Source organism: Anas platyrhynchos, chromosome 4 (genome assembly GCF_047663525.1).
Source record: "Anas platyrhynchos isolate ZD024472 breed Pekin duck chromosome 4, IASCAAS_PekinDuck_T2T, whole genome shotgun sequence".
Classification (NCBI taxonomy): Eukaryota; Metazoa; Chordata; class Aves; order Anseriformes; family Anatidae; genus Anas; species Anas platyrhynchos.
In genome coordinates, this window is record NC_092590.1 from 64,293,542 (window position 1) to 64,309,564 (window position 16,023).

General features: G+C 37.5%; 1 protein-coding gene across 1 annotated transcript in view; it reads right to left on the reverse strand.

Annotated features, from left to right (window-relative positions):
• BST1 (bone marrow stromal cell antigen 1) overlaps nucleotides 1-15,786 on the reverse strand; it is a 54,041-nt gene extending 38,255 nt beyond the window's left edge. Inside the window, exons 1-10 of the mRNA XM_038178314.2 lie at nucleotides 15,758-15,786; nucleotides 15,411-15,584; nucleotides 14,615-14,728; nucleotides 10,313-10,442; nucleotides 8,954-9,089; nucleotides 8,433-8,515; nucleotides 7,735-7,811; nucleotides 4,859-4,951; nucleotides 3,773-3,859; nucleotides 3,247-3,306 (exon numbers count right to left, since the gene is read on the reverse strand). Of these exons, the coding sequence (XP_038034242.2) occupies nucleotides 3,247-3,306; nucleotides 3,773-3,859; nucleotides 4,859-4,951; nucleotides 7,735-7,811; nucleotides 8,433-8,515; nucleotides 8,954-9,089; nucleotides 10,313-10,442; nucleotides 14,615-14,728; nucleotides 15,411-15,584; nucleotides 15,758-15,786 (983 nt within the window). The remainder of the gene's footprint in view (nucleotides 1-3,246; nucleotides 3,307-3,772; nucleotides 3,860-4,858; nucleotides 4,952-7,734; nucleotides 7,812-8,432; nucleotides 8,516-8,953; nucleotides 9,090-10,312; nucleotides 10,443-14,614; nucleotides 14,729-15,410; nucleotides 15,585-15,757) is intronic.
• Between the last annotated feature and the right edge of the window lie 237 nt (nucleotides 15,787-16,023).

Genomic DNA, 16,023 nt, shown 5'->3' on the forward strand with positions numbered 1-16,023 from the left:
TTTGTAAACCATCTCTGCCATCTAGTGGGCAGTTTTTTATTTGCATGTTTTCTTCAAACCTGGTGTCAAAGTCAAAAAAGGAGTCTGAATTTTGGCTCAGCAGGAATACAGTTCCTGGAGAGGAGTTAAGGGGCACTATCATTACCCAAGAAGCTCCAAGCAAACCACAGCACCTTCTGGGCCATCCCTCTGCCACAGCCCTCTCCTGTGGAGTGCCGAGGTAACAGGAGCTGTGGTGACAAAAGTCTCGTGTACGACTGATGCTTCTGTGCTCGGGACATTAAGCTCTAGAGGAGGAGAAGCCAGCTATCAGTATTGTAACAAACAGCCATAGTGAAAGGGGATGCAATGAAGCCTGAATGCCTGTGGTCAGTATTTATTGCTGAAGTATGAAAATGTCCTATGTGTACACACAATGCAAATGAAGCCTTTCCTTAACAGATGTCATAGAACCATAGGATCATAAAGTGATTTGGGTTGGAAAGGACCTTAAAGATAATCCAGTTACAACCCCCTGCCATGGGCAGGGACAGCTCCCACCAGACGAGGTTGCCCAAAGCCCCATCCAGCCTGGCCTTGAGCACCTCTGGGCAGCCTGTTCCAGGGCTTCACTGCCCTAAGAGTGAAGAATTTCTTCCTAATACCTTATCTAAACCTACCCCCTTTTAGTTTAAAGCCATTACCCCTTGTCCTATCACTACACTCCCTGACCACGAGTCCCTCTCCAACTTTCCTGTAGGCCCTCTTTAGGTACTGGCAGGCCGCTATAAAGTCTCCGCGGAGCCTTCTCTTCTCCAGGCTGAACAACCCCAACTCCCTCAGCCTGTCTTCAAAGGAAAGGTGCTCCAGCCCCTTGGTCATCTTTGTGGCCCTCCTCTGGACTTATTCTCATATGTCCATGTCCTTCTTGTGCTGGGGGCCCCAGAGCTGAATGCAGGGCTCCAGGTGGGGTCTCACGAGAGCAGAGCAGAGGGGGAGAATCACCTCCCTTGACCTGCTGGTCACACCACATTTAATGCAGCCAAGGATACAGTAGGCCTTCTAAGCTGCAAGTGCACATTGCCAGCTCATATTGAGTTTGTCATCAACCAACATCCCCAGGTCCTTCTCCTCAGCATGGTGCCTTAGCATAGTTTCCAGAAGGATCTGCTCCATGATCTTGCCAAGTACAGAGGTGAGACTGACTGGCCTGTAGTTCCCTGGGTCTTCCTTTTTTTCCCCGTTTAAAAATGGGGGTTGTTTTACCCCTCTTCCAGTCAGTGGGAACTTCACCGGATTGCCACAACCTATCACTTAGGATGGATAGTGGCTTAGCGACCACATTCACCAGTTCCTTCAGGGCCTGCAGATGTATCTCATCAGGTGCCATGGACTTGTGCACCTTCAGATCCCTTAAACATCCTTGTACTGAGATATATGCTCTTAATAGTAACACCACTACTGACCAAACTGTTCCCATGTCAGCTAACTGATCATCAGAGAGGGAGAATCCATCTACAGAGAAAACAGATCTAGAAGATAGTCATCAAATAATTTATCTAACACCTGCTTAAGGCTCTTTTGGAAAGGGCAGCTAATTTCAATGAAGATGTTATTTGTTGCAGAGAAGTGATTTGCGAAAGAGTGTAAGTATTCATTCATATTAAGTGTTTCAGATACTTAAATTTCAGAGAGCTGCAATAATTTTTAGCATGTAGATTGGGAAGCTCTGTCTTGATCAGGGATAGCATAAATACGAAGTGTATTAAACCTATTGCATTGCCATGCACACAGGAAGGAATGTAAGGCTCAGGAAGAAAAGCAGGAAACTTTTCCTGATGAGGCTGAAAAGAGCCAAGTCCGTGACACCTATGAGCAAAAGCCTTATCATTCACTAACAGGACAAGGAGACCCTGTTTAATCCACTATGCAAGTGGTATCCACTAAAAAACGCCTCAACAAGCCAGGAACAGGTTGATTTTAATATCTACTCCCTAAAAGGAGTCTAGAGCTTTCAGTGATTTCTAAAATGCTGCTGTTTTCATTGCATGTTTGTTTATAGGTTGGTGCTGGGATATAATTTGGATATAAATTGTCACATGATGAGTAAAAATTTTCAGTGACCCACAGAAACAGAAGAGTACTCCTTTTCTGTAGGAGTGTATTAAAAACTGAACGCATTCTATGGGAAGCGATATACATCTCCTTTTTTGTACTAAGTGAAGCACTACTGCCACACAACGTCCATTCAGAGGCAGGCAGAACATATCCAAACCTGAGCACAGGAGTTGTGTGCTGCCATAACCAGGGACAGCAAATCAGGTTTTTGATAGCAGAGATAATCATCGCAGTATTACAAGGGTTTTAACATACAAAAGATTTGCAAGTGCTTGAATTAGGGTAGAAGGGGCAGTAGAAAAGATGTGGCCAAATGTATGGACTGTGAATAAAAATAATAAAACTAGAGAACAACTTCTACATATTTATGTATCCTGCAAGTTTCCAAACTGTGAGGAAGTTTTCATATTCAGATGTTCAAGTACCCATGTGTACCTATATATGTAACAACATATAGTTTAAAACACAAGTGAAAACACACCTCTTTCCTGTAAAATTAAATGAAATGCATAATAAATTAATTTAATGCTTTTTACACAATAAATATATGTATATAAATAGGAAGGGGAACAATTAAACCTAGTGGGGGAGTGACACTTGCTAATTAAAAAAGGTTTATCTTGGATTTCAGCTGCATTTTCTGCAGATAACCTACGGGACCAAAGTAAATGTATTAAAAAGAAACTGAGCTTGCATGCAAAATGGAACATTAAAAAAACTTCCTTAAAATTTAGAACCAAAAGTTCAAGTAGCTGGAGAAGTGTTCTTTAGTTCTACTGTCATTTGACATACAATTTCATTATTTTTGGATGAATATTAATGAAAATAATTCAAAATTTTGGGTAGATTTTGCATTATAACACTGATATTTACAAACTTCATTCATACCATTAGTGATAAGCAGTGTGATTGTGTGATCAAAGACAAATGATTAACACCTAATTTGCAACAGCAGGAACTCACTGAGATTTGTGCACAATTTGTAGATAGAAATTATTTACTTAATACAAAGTAAGTAATAAACTTAATAATGCATATTGCTTATGGATGCTATATAGATGGTTGAGATGGAATCTGTTAATTGTTGACTTCTGCATTATTCACTTGGCTGCAATGACACTGGTGATGGATTGAACTTCTTTTACTTACGATGACAGAATACAGTTAGAGTCATCAGGATAATCCACACAGAGTAAGAACAGTACAGGCCTGTGAAGAGATTGTTTTATTTGCATCTTTCAGACAGAACACCAAGGAAAACAAATGAAGAAATGAAACAAACTCCAAAATATTATCATGTCTAAAGCTTCCCTTCAATGATACTCTGTGAATAACTAGAGCTGTGAATACTGCTGTTAATAATTAGTAATTCTGCAGACATTTAACACTTTTTCAACTGTTGCTTAGATTTTTGGTTCAAATACACATTCACTATGAATTGATACATGAGGACATCTTCTGTGTCTAATACTGGGTAAGTATAATGTTTCTCTTAATTATACAATTCTGCAATAATGCAGTGTTTTGCTTAATTCATTGCTGGAAAATATTACGTCTGTTGTACTTAGACACTTGTACTTAAGTCTAGCACTTAGACATTGGAAGCTAAGCAATAATTTAATATAGATCATTTGCTTCTGCAGATACACTGTATTTATGAAGGATTTTCACTTACTTGTAATTGTCAGTGCAGGTGACATCATAGCCAAGGGCTTTCAGTCGGTCTTCTAATATCTTTACAGTATTTTTTCCACAGGAATCTCTGTAAGAAAAGATTGTAATCTTATTGCATGTCTCTCATCATGCAATTTCTTTTCATTGGACTTGATGGAATTAGTAATATAAATCCCCATTACTTTGTCTCTTTTACGCTCCTTAACATACATAGAAAACTGATGCACATTGCTATTTATAATGCTTCATTTGGTTATAGTTGTTTAACATTTTATATTCAGTTTGCAGAGACTGGAGATTGGTTTCAGCTTCTATAGCATTTGCAGATTCCGTTAACCAACATTGAGATTTCACTACAGAAACAAGAAAAAATAATAATAAAAAATAATGAAGACTTTAATTTTTAATATTCTTTGTCAGGTGTTTAGCTGGTGATGGAGTCGATGCTGTCTTTACAGAATAAGCTGGTTATAACAAATTTGAATTATTCTTGTTGTTAGAAGCTTGTCCTCTTTCTTGAATACAAAGCAATACTAAAACAGGAGACAGAAAAAAAACAAACAAAACCCCACAAACAGAAATAATCCTAAATGCTGCTTCTATATCTAGCATTGTTTTTTTTTTTTTTTTTTTAATTTGGTCCAATTAGCAAAGAAAGCTTGGCATAGTATAGAACCTACTGAGACCTCTAAAAAGTGAACCAATGTCAAGTAGTAAGGTTTGTCACTTACCCATTGGTTAGTAAATACTCATTACTAAAGAAATCGTAGGTCGATCAACAAAATCACTGTGAAAAGCAAAACTGCATGTGCTATGTCATCACTTAAGGTTTGAGATCCACACATACATATCTCAAACTAACTGAGTGGACTCCAGAACTAATATGACAATTTATTTTTATTTTCTCTAATTCTCCTATTTATACAGTCTTTGTGAATGTCGGATTGTTCATTCTGTGTTAGTGAGAGCATCTAAAATATTTTTAGTTTAATTGCTATGCAATTGTAATGAAAGAGAAAACTAGGGTAAAATTTTAAAGACTGGTTGAAAAAGGAGAAGTGAGTTGTTTTTAGATGATACAACTTACCTATCTGGTCCTTGAATATCATCCACAACCCAGATCACAATTTTTGAGATCTTGTCTTTCTGGAGATTAGGTATTTCATAATCTGCAAAAAATCTGATAAAAAAAAAAATAAAATTATTAGAACTATAAGGAACAGGGAAAAAAAATCCCTTTTCAGTCAGATCTCTTTTGCAATCAAGCCCCTGATCCTGCTGCAGCATATGAGCTCCCCTGATTTTACATTTATGTCTTCTGATTACAACCAGACTCAACACAGAGTTGAAAAAATCTGATTCACATTCTGAATGTCCAAAAAGTCATACACTTAATCAGAGGTTTTGTTTTTATATTCTTATTCTTAGAGGGTCTCAGCTGATTAAAGTCGTAACTTAAACGAGAACCAGAGTGAACTGAACTTTAAAGTGCAAAACCAAAAAAAAGCATTTGATATTTAGTCAGGAAAGATCATTCTTGTAGTTAATGCTCTTAGAGACAATACAATTCTGTTTAAAATAAAATATAACAACAGCCACGAGACAAATATATTTTTAGATATGAAATCACAGAAAAAAATAACGAGGTATTTGGTCTGGGAATACATAACACTGCAAGGGAGAAACTTCTAGATATGTCTGTCCCTAGCAGGAAGAATCTTCCACTTTATTGCCTTATGTAAATTTACTTTCCTAGGTAGTAAATACTATAACAATTAAAACCGGATAATAAAATGACAACTAAATGTTCTGACATCAAATGGGAGATGCCAAGTCCAGTGGATTATTTTAATGTCTGTAACTGATTTTCTTGAGAGATGCAGGTATTGTAAAGCCACAGATTTCTAACCCTTCCAGCAAGGATGTATTGTAATGTTTGCTGACCCTTTCATTGTTTTCTTTCTTTCCTCTCACGGAGCTTGTAAGGGCTGTGTTTTCATTGCATGTTTGGTGCGAGGCTGAGCCTAGGTATATGCCTTTTTTTTGCCTACCATTTTAGCATGTTAATTTAAACTTTCAGAGAAGTGGGAGGTGGTTACCAACAGTTGCCAACTTTGGTCACATCTGTGTATGGCTTTGGCTAACCAGAGGTCAGTAGCACCAACAGGAGGTTTGCCCGTCCAAGGTATTCAAGCCTGTCTAAAATACAGAGGGAAAATATATCTCTAACCCCCCTCAAAAAAAAAAAAAAAAAAAAGTTTACAGTTATTTTTTAACTTTTTTGCTCATTCATGCATATGTGATTGACAGCAAAAAATGCATGTAATGAAGTGAGATACACATCTTAATTTAAAATAGTTACAGGTGACTTAATGGTGACCTAAAATGATTTAAGAAATGATTTAAGTGTACAAACTAATGCAGCATGAACTATTGAAGTTCCTTTGAAATAACTGATGGAAAATAGCCCAGAGTGATATTTAGCAAGACAGGCAGATTTATTTTTATTTTTTTTCAAATTACCACCTGCTATTAGTTATTCAACTTTAAGCCTCTTTCAAAAAACACATCTTAAAGAAATTCAGTCATAAATGGGCTGGATAATACATAGCGAAGAACACAGATGGAGTAACTGGCTGTTATTTTTTTTCTTGGCAGGCTGTGTTCCAGTGGTGGAGATTTCACTTGCCAGAATACCACCAGGTAGGTAACTCAGGGAAATGATGGGAAGAATTAATGCACGTGTATGAGATTTCTGAAATAGTGTCAGCATCTCCAATGGAATCTGGGCATTGGCCTGCTGCCAACTAATATCATCTGCAGAAGATTCAGTTCTGGCTGACCACTTGACCAACTCAAGGGAACCATACAAGTCTTCTTGATTAGCTGAAAGCTGTGTACAGAGGTGGAGCCTTTGGGGGAATGGGATAAGTAGACAGTAGGTGTTCTGGAACAGGTGGTAGCTTTAAGAACTTCTTGTTTCCTCCTACCTGGAAATAAAATTAACTTCGCAATGATTATCAGTCTTCAGGGACATGGTGGAGTCACCATCCCTGGGGGTATTTAAGGAAAGGTTGGACATGTTTCTTAGGGACATGGTTTAGTGAGTGACATTAGTGGTATGGGGATGGTTGGACCAGATGATCTTGGATGTCTCTTCCAGCCTTAGTGATTCTGTGATTTACTAAGTAAACAGGAGTAGGATATGTTCTGCGTTTTAAGATATTTTTTTTTGATCAGCCTTGAACAGGATGGCTGCTGAGGTAAGGAAGGATGTATATTTCACCAAAGACAGGCAGCCATTACAGCCACATACTCAGTAAAAGTTCTTAGGGACTTATTTTTACAATAGATCTCAAATACAAGCTTAGATGAACTTCTGCATAGTGATAAACTTGCAAATCAGGTAAAATACATCAATTCTTAATATAAGCAGGGAATAAGAAGAAGGAGTTAATGCTTTCCATTATCCTTCTTATTTTTTCTTACTTCAATGATAAGGAATCTCAAACTACTTTATCTCTGTCACAGAGAAACGGCAGGACCAAGCACTTTCCCTATAGAACTTACCCAGTTTGCTCCTAGACCCGACAATGGCTACACTCCCTATAACAATGTCCTCTCCTAGAAGATATCCCTGAATAAAAAATTTGTAATGCTCATTTTTCTGAAGACACAGAGGCTATAATTTTGCTGCAGTAGGTTGTCTGACTTGAATGCGGCTTTCAAAGAGACTTTATCCTACTTGCCATAGCAGCTTGTAAAATGCAAGAGGATTGCCTTCATCCATTTCATGTTGATTCCTACAGCTGGGGACAATTAACAGGTGTCCCCACAACTTAATAGACTTCCAATCCTTGTTGTGGCAGAAGACCCAGACAACTGGGTCAACAAAGGTTGACCTTTCTTTGCATGCATCAGACCTTGAATACATTATTTTGGGTTCACACACAGTTTTCTTACCCTTTGACTGGATAAGCTCCTCCTTCTGCAGAACCATTCAACAAGACATGTATCACCCCAGAGCTGTGCTGTGCATACTGCAATACAAAACGTTTTTTTTTTTTTTTCAGAACTCAGCTTACTGATTTGTTATACATCTTGGTATTGTCTTGCAAGCAAATGACGACCAAGGAGAGCATTTTACCAAGGAGAATACAAGAACGGTGAATATAATATCAAACCAGCACAGTAGGCTGCTCACTTCAGTAGAGAAGACAAAAACTAAACAGCCAATGCATTAATTCAATGTATCTTCTCAAACTACTTTTTTCAAACCTATAGACAGCTTCTTCAGTATAAGAATTAAGCCTTTTGGCACTCCTTGTTGGGCTTGATCTATGAATAAAGGGTTTTCTTCAAAGCTGTCAAATGTCACTTCAGACCTGTATTCTTTAGATATTTAGTATGCTTATTGTGCTTAGTATATGCTTAATATACATTAAGACAGCTAACACTGAATGTGAACACATTAGCTAGGTAAGTTGAAAGTGTTGGATTCCTCTTGCTAAATTATACCCAGCCTAGAAAGGATTATTTATACCAGAGGAAAAAATCTACCCCTATTATAACTTTAAATCTTTTTTTGATCCAGCAATGTTTCTTGAACTTCCCAGGACATACTCACTAATGCACCAAGTGAGCATTAATGCACTATTTACAGTGATTGAAGCCATCCTCCAGAAAGAATCCACTGCATTGTTTTCACATTCTTCCATGGTAGGGCAAGATTCATAGTCCAGTCCTGTAGGAAGGCATGTGATATGTACTGTTAAAGAGATGATAATGGCCATAAAAAGTGACCTTATAAAGCAATTACTAATAGTCCTGCATTACTCACTGAACATACACGATGGTCTGACATAACACAGGAAACTGATAACAGTATTTTTTCTAGCATTTTCCATCCTCTGCAGTTTACGCAAACTATGACTTAATAATTTGGTTAAAGCAACTAATCCATACCTAGGATGCAATGAGCTCCACCAAAGGACCAAGGTTAATCTCCTGTGCAGCACTGCTTAGATTTCTCTGTGTTAAATATTCACACCAAATAGGCAAGAATGAGACAGTGAAGCTACCCTGATTTTTTGTGGGGTAAAATTACCTCCTCCAAAACATAGCAGTCGGTCTCCATTATGGTTATATGGAAAGACGTTTAATATAATATTAATTGTCTTACCAGTGCTGTTGGCCTGCCCACACCAGACTAGAAAATCTGCAACGAAGCCAAAGAGAGCATCACTCAGAGACATGTAGCGACGAGCTCCGCTGGTAAAGCTCTTGACTAGCAGCTGATTATTTTCCCAGAAGAGAGACTAAATAACAAAGGAAAAGAAAATGCAGAAGAAATGAACCATCACTTGGGTATGGAAACAATGAGATTATGGGGTGCTGAAAACATTTTAAAACATATTTTGGCATTTCTTTCAAAATCAAGCTACTAATTGGAAATGTTAGCTATCTCTTTGCAGGAATGAAGTTTGTTTTTACAGTGGTGTAAGTTCTGATCATTAGAGGCTTGAGGGATATTTTCACCATGCTGAGAATGGAAATAGACCCATATTAAATATAATTAGGCCCAGCTTTGCCCTCCTCGGCAGACATTTAGGAAAATGAAGAAAAGGAGGAAACATTCATAATCCAGATATATTGTAGAGAATTCTCTCATACTACTGTGCTGAATTATGATCTGAAAAAAATCAACGTCTAGCTGTTATTCTTGTGTTTGCAAAATGAGCTCATGAATGAAGTTATGTTGACAGGAACATTTGTTAGTTTAGCTTGTATCACTTAGAGATAAGGAATAATTGTGTGCACAGAAAAACTGCTTTGAAATACAATCTTTTAGAGAAGGCTAAAGCACACATTTAGATGGGATATGATGGCACTGTATCTCAATTCTAGTTATGCTAGTTTTAATATGTTCAACATGTCAAGGTTGAACATTCAGTGCCCTGAGACCTGGTGTGGGAGGACTGGGAGGAGAAGGAAGCAGCCAGCAGAGCTCCTAGCTTGAGGAAAAGTAGCTGTGCAAGTTCAGGGACTGAGACAGAGCTCCAGGCATGGCAGGAAAAACAGGGGACCTTTGTAGCATGAGAAGGAAGTAACACCAGTAAGAAAGGCACACAAATGCCAAGTGTTCACTGCAAAAGGAGTGAGGATGAAGAAATTGTAACATGCATACAGAACCAACGTGCACCAATGTGGAGCTGCTGGTACAGGGGAAGGAAGAGACAAGAACCATCCAGAACACCTTGAGGACAGAACTGACACGGGAGCAGGGTCTTCTGCACAAAGGCATGGAGTTGTAAAGTAGTACGGAAGGTTACAAAGATTACTGCATAAGCTACTGCACAAAATAAATGAAGAGATACACATTGAAAAGTGCCATCCAGCTTGAGCTTAGTTTGTAAAGTGCAGATGGGCCAAAATAATGAATCCTTATTCAGCCACAGAATGACTCTTGGTCTATTTTGAGCTACTATGTGATAGAAGATCTGCTGGATGTAACAGAACTGTTAACGTTAATAATCATTACCTTGTTAGCTGGAATTGTGTGAAATGCCAGTTTGATAAATAATTCATAGTCCTTAGGTAGAATGTTGCAAGGATGCTTGTTAATGAAAGCATTTCTGAAAGCTTCCCATAACTCCAAGCAATTCTTCTCACTGCAATCATTGAAATGAACAAATAGCAGAACTGTTTTTTATTTTTTTTTTTCAAAGCAGAGCAAGAAACTCATTTGTTGACAATCTCTTTCAATTCAGTCCCCAAATGAAAAACCTCACAAGGCTGATATAGTATAAACTCACTTTAGGATAGAATAAAACTTGTGGTTAAAAGTTAGCAAGGACAAAGTAAACGACATCTTGTTATCTGTAGACCTTTTGTTATGTTTAAGCATCTTGTTATTTGAAAACATCCCAGTATCTGTTAACCGTTAGTCAGGCTGAGACTTGAGATAACTTGAGTCAATTATCTTGTCTTGTTAACTGAGACTTCCTGTTATCTGCCAACCCTCAGTTAAACTAAAAGCCAACTCAGCATTTTTACAGCTTGGAAAACAACTGATTAAGCAAAGGTGAAAAGTGCATTACGAGGAAGACCTACGGCCTTCCTCCCAAAGACCACTGCCCACATCCTGGAGACCCTGGCCCACAATTCTTGGAAGGTTTTGCGCAAGCGCAAGGACTGATAAGCTAATTAGCATACGAAGCGAGGGTAGGCGGGGTTAGGTAATGAATATGTATGGATGCTAATTGAATATTCATTGTTTCGCTGTATAAATATGAGATATTTTGTCACTTCGAACATGCACGATAGGCGGAAGGATCCCCCGTGCATCCAGCGCTGCAATAAAGAATATACCACTTAAAGAAATTTCGGCTTTGATCTTTAAATCAAGGCTAAGACAGAAAATTCACAACTCAGGAAGAGCCTGTATCTCTTTTCTTTTCCCTGTTTCTTACAGCAGCACCTATCCAAAGAGATTAGGAAGAAATGAAATGCAATGAAAACACTATGATTTACAGTGTGGGATTAGAATTATTTGCAATTCGTAAAAACTTTTATAAGGCATTCATAGTGAGGTCTGATATCCAGCACAGTAGAAATGCAGTGTTCTTAGAAATTTGGGGGATTTGAAAAGTTTTGATGGCAGAATAATGGTTTTGATGAAGAAATGCCTTCCGTGTATGCAGGCCGTTGGATTATGGAGCTGTAGCTTGCTGGAGTGAGTACAGTGGTTGTATGGGACAAGTACTGTCACTGTGTAGTAGCTGCAAGAATACTGTAAGAATTCAACATTTAAACTGCACATTGAGAGGAGGTGTGAAATGAGATGCTAGGCTGTGCACTTAGTTCTCTTCTGCCGCTTCTGCCTTGAGGACAGTCATCCGCAGAAGGACAGGACTGGTCATCGAGGGACGGAAGTGTCCTAAATCTCTGGATTGGCAGGAGCTCATCTGCGAAAGCTCTGAGCCTGCCTGGAGGAATTAAAAAGTGAACTGCTACTTTCATCACCTTTCCCACAGTGCCTTCCCCACTTACACTGTGACAACGTCTACGCTGGGAACACTCTGCAGAACAGAATAATGTGTTTTATTTGCATAAAGCATTCCTTGTGTGAGTGGTTGTAATTACAAAGCCGTAGCTTGAACAGGTTATAGTAGTCCCTGTAAGTAAACTAAACCTTGCAATTAGCATTTTGTGCATTGAATGTCATGCATACACAGCAGGCTTTCTGCTGGCACTTCTCCTCATGAGATTCTTTAAGCAGCTGTTTTGCGATGCTGCATGTCCCAGCTCATTTAATGCTACAGGACCCCTAATGATGAGCTAAACAGCTCCCATGCAGGAAAGAAACCGCTGACCTTCTCACAGTAATCTCTGCTCATGCTTCTGACACCTAGTTAAAAAACAGCTTTCCGACATCTATTTAAAAAACAACTTATCTTAAGCAAATACGGGTTGTTGATATGAAAATATTCAGTGGTGCAATATGACCCTTGATCAGCGGTTCCAATATTTAAATAGTCTTACCTGATAACAAGATTTGCACACTATTTCTAATTTCAAGCTCTTTAAACTCTCAGACTTTAAGCTCTCAAACTTTAGCTTCTGACACCTGTATATATTTATGTCTTGTTCTGCTAAAGAGCTGTTTACTGTAAGCACGCTCTTCATGTTAGTACTTGTAAATTATCATCAGCTGAAATCTTTGTTGACAGTTGAAACCAGCAGTAATTTTCTGGCTAATTCACTAGCGTTTTTTTCCTCATGTCATCTCATCTCAGGTTTGAACAGCTTGTAAATCAAAAGGATTATTTCTTAGCTTGCAAAATACTTCTTAAACTACTGAGTGGGAAAGGACTGTAGTTCAGGACAATTCCTTCCAATATTAATAGACACTCGTAAGTTGTATTAGATTTATTTCATAGTAGTCAGTTATTTTCCCCCAAAAACTTCCATTATATACTACCCGTAAAAAATATAGAAGAAATGCACTATAGGAACAGTTGTGTTTGTGTAATACAGCATAGTCCTATTAAAAAACTTAAAATATGATTTTCATTCAAATTCCTCACTTTTGTAAAACACCTCTTTTGCAACTTAGTATGTTCTGTTTTAATGTAAGGTTTTCCTTATGTTTATATAAACATTTTTAGGTTTTAATGTTATTGCAGTGTAAAGAGGTGTTTTGCCAGCTTCTTTTTTTGTTAGTAAAGTTTTTTATTTTATTTTATTTTATTTTATTTGCTTATAAATTCAAAAGCAAAAACTATACAGGTGGCTATGCCTCTCTAAAAGCTAGCCTGGGAGCAATTAAGAAACAGACAGTGAACAGAAAGGATAATAAATAATTAGAGTATCTGTATTGCACCTGTGCTATATGAAATTTCAATATTGTTTAGGTTACAGTATTTGCTTATAGACCTAAGGGAAAGAGAGTAAAAACACATAATATGAAATTAATTGTGCAGCTGTTCTTTTTATAAAGCCAACCTGAACTTTAACTCAGGAAAGCAGTGCTAAGGTCCTGCCTTGATTTACACTGTTCTAAGTAAGAATAGTTTGATGAATGTGTTCAGACTCCTCAACTTTACAATTTACAATAACTACCCTTTAGGTTGCTTATTTTAGAGTATTCTGTATTATTAGTTACGCATTTCTTCTGATAAAAATGAAACGACATCTATTAACTGTAATGGAAATTTTACCTATCTAGAGTATACTGCAAGATAAGACTTTAGATATGTAAACTACTGTTAACTGACTTAAGTTTTTGTAGTTTATATTATATTCTAGGTGTGTAGAGATATATAGTTAAAGTTCACTGGCACCTTCTGCTCTGACGTGTTTATATATTTGCCAAGCTTGAGTTGTTTAGATGAACTTTTAGTACTGTGTTATTTGCATTAGGATGATGGATTCTTTCATGCAGAACTTTGAGCAAAAGGGTTCTGATAGGGTAAGAATGCTATTAGGAGGAAACGTGTCGTTTTGCCTTCATTAAAGTTCATAAACCTGTCCTCATGACAAGTCTACATCTTCTGGTTTTGCAGGAGGAACTGAAAATGGGAGGTTGGGGGAAGGTGGTGGCATTTGCTATTATTATGCAACATAATCTAACTTTATATGAAACTACAAATTAACACTGCAGAGACCTAGCCATTCCCCTTCTCCAAATACCTTCAAACTATCAGGAAAAATTTCAGTGACAGAAAAAAGGACTGACCCCTGTGAGACCACCCTTAGACTTCTCCTTTTTACCAAAGCCAAAACAATGTAAAGAAGAATTAAAAAGTCATCATTTTAGCATAGTGTGTTACCTCCAATTCTGTGCAGTTGATGAAAGATATGACTATGACAAGATAATGAACACGTAATAACACTTCACCAGTTGATTTCTACTTGATTTCTCAAGTGGATAAACTAAACAGTTTCTTTCAGTAGCACACAACAGCTACGAAGTGTGGTCCTTTCCCTCTTACTTGACCTGACCTACAACACATGCAAAGTGAAGCTGGTATTCCCAGGAGTATTCCCAGATTTGGTGTTTCAGAAGTAACATCCCCACAGTTTCTGTGCAGCACCTTCCTCACAGAACACTGTATTATTAGGGTAAAAATGAGCAATATGAAGTTGAAACATTAAAACTCTTGCCTTATTTACACCACTTGTTATTACAACATCCATCAAAGTTCAATTTTTGTTTCTAGAAAGCTACATGAATGTTGGCTTCAATACTTTCATGGCTAGGAATAAAACATCAGACTTTTGATTACTGATCATTTCACACAGAACATAAAAACTAATCCAGAAACATGCCACAACTTACCCAACAGCAGGATTCACAATTCTGATATAGTCATAACACCTTCCAATGAAAATGCGTTCCAAGTTCTGTGTCGTACCTTCACCTTTCCATTTCCTTCCTCGCACTTCTGAAAAGCTGTTCATAAACAGAATAGAGACTAGTAAGAGAGACAAAAAAAGGCTCTTCATCGTGAATTCTTGACAACCCAAGTTCTTACAAAAAATAAATTAAAAAAAATAAAAAGGAGAGTTAAATGATATAAGTTCAATGGAAACCAGGAGGCTTAACATTTAATGTCTTCAGTAGTGGCTGTAGTTCTCTATACAAATGACGAAGTTGGGCAAAAATCTGAACCTCGTCGGAGAATGTAATCGTACTGTTTCCTGGAATGAATGCAGCAACGGGATACATCACTTCCTTATATCTAAATGTTCTCTACTTCAGAAAAAAACAACTTTTAGGGTTATGATGTTGCCACCTGGTGGTAACTGGGGAGAATTAAATTATACTTCTGAATTCAGGATACATTTATTACATTTTGTACTTACAATGCCTTAGGTTTGCTTTATTGCCATGCTCCAGCTTCCTAAAACACCACAAGTGCTTGCAATTTCATTTATTTCTAAGAAAGGTCTACACTTTTTTTGCATAGATTTCTGTAAAGGCAGAAAATAAATGTTGAAATATGTATCAAGAACAAATAAATTGAAATGCCTAGGTGCTGATCTCCTAAGAACCCAAATTCCAATGTGATCTTGTGTCACATATATGGGTAACATTAGTCACCTCTTTTTCTCCTTCTGTCCAGGGTACTTACAGCAAATTTTTTGATGTGGTAATAGTTGTTTTTTGATTCTTCTTTGCGAAGAAAAATGTCTTGCAGGAACAAACATGACAGCCAGGAAGGATTAAGACACTTCCTGTGCCCTGAAGAAATATCTTCAACTTCCGTTTACTTTTATTCTGCCTCCCATTTCTTCTTGCACGAGTACTTTGTTAGAACATCAAGCGGTATACATGAAAGCACTTTCCATTGTAAATATCCTGTGGTATACACTGCTGTAAATAGAGCCAAATACTTTTTCCTCTCTTTAAAACAATTATTATTATTATTTTTAACTTGAGAGCAATTTTTGTACAGATTCACGTTTCTGAGAAACGTACCCATTCTTTTTCTGTTGAGCAGTCTCCATGCCTCAGTGAATACACACACCTTTATTATTTCTGTACTTATTTATATAGTGCTATAGATATATGCTAGTTAAATGTTGATGCACCAGTTCTCACTTAATGTATATTGCTGAAGGCAAAATCTTTCTAATCGTTGAGTAAATTGCTGATGATGGATTTCTCCTGCAAATGTGATAGAGAGATAACAAGTTGGCTTGTTATCTGCAGGAGATTCTTTAGGAAAGCAAGACTTGCCCAGA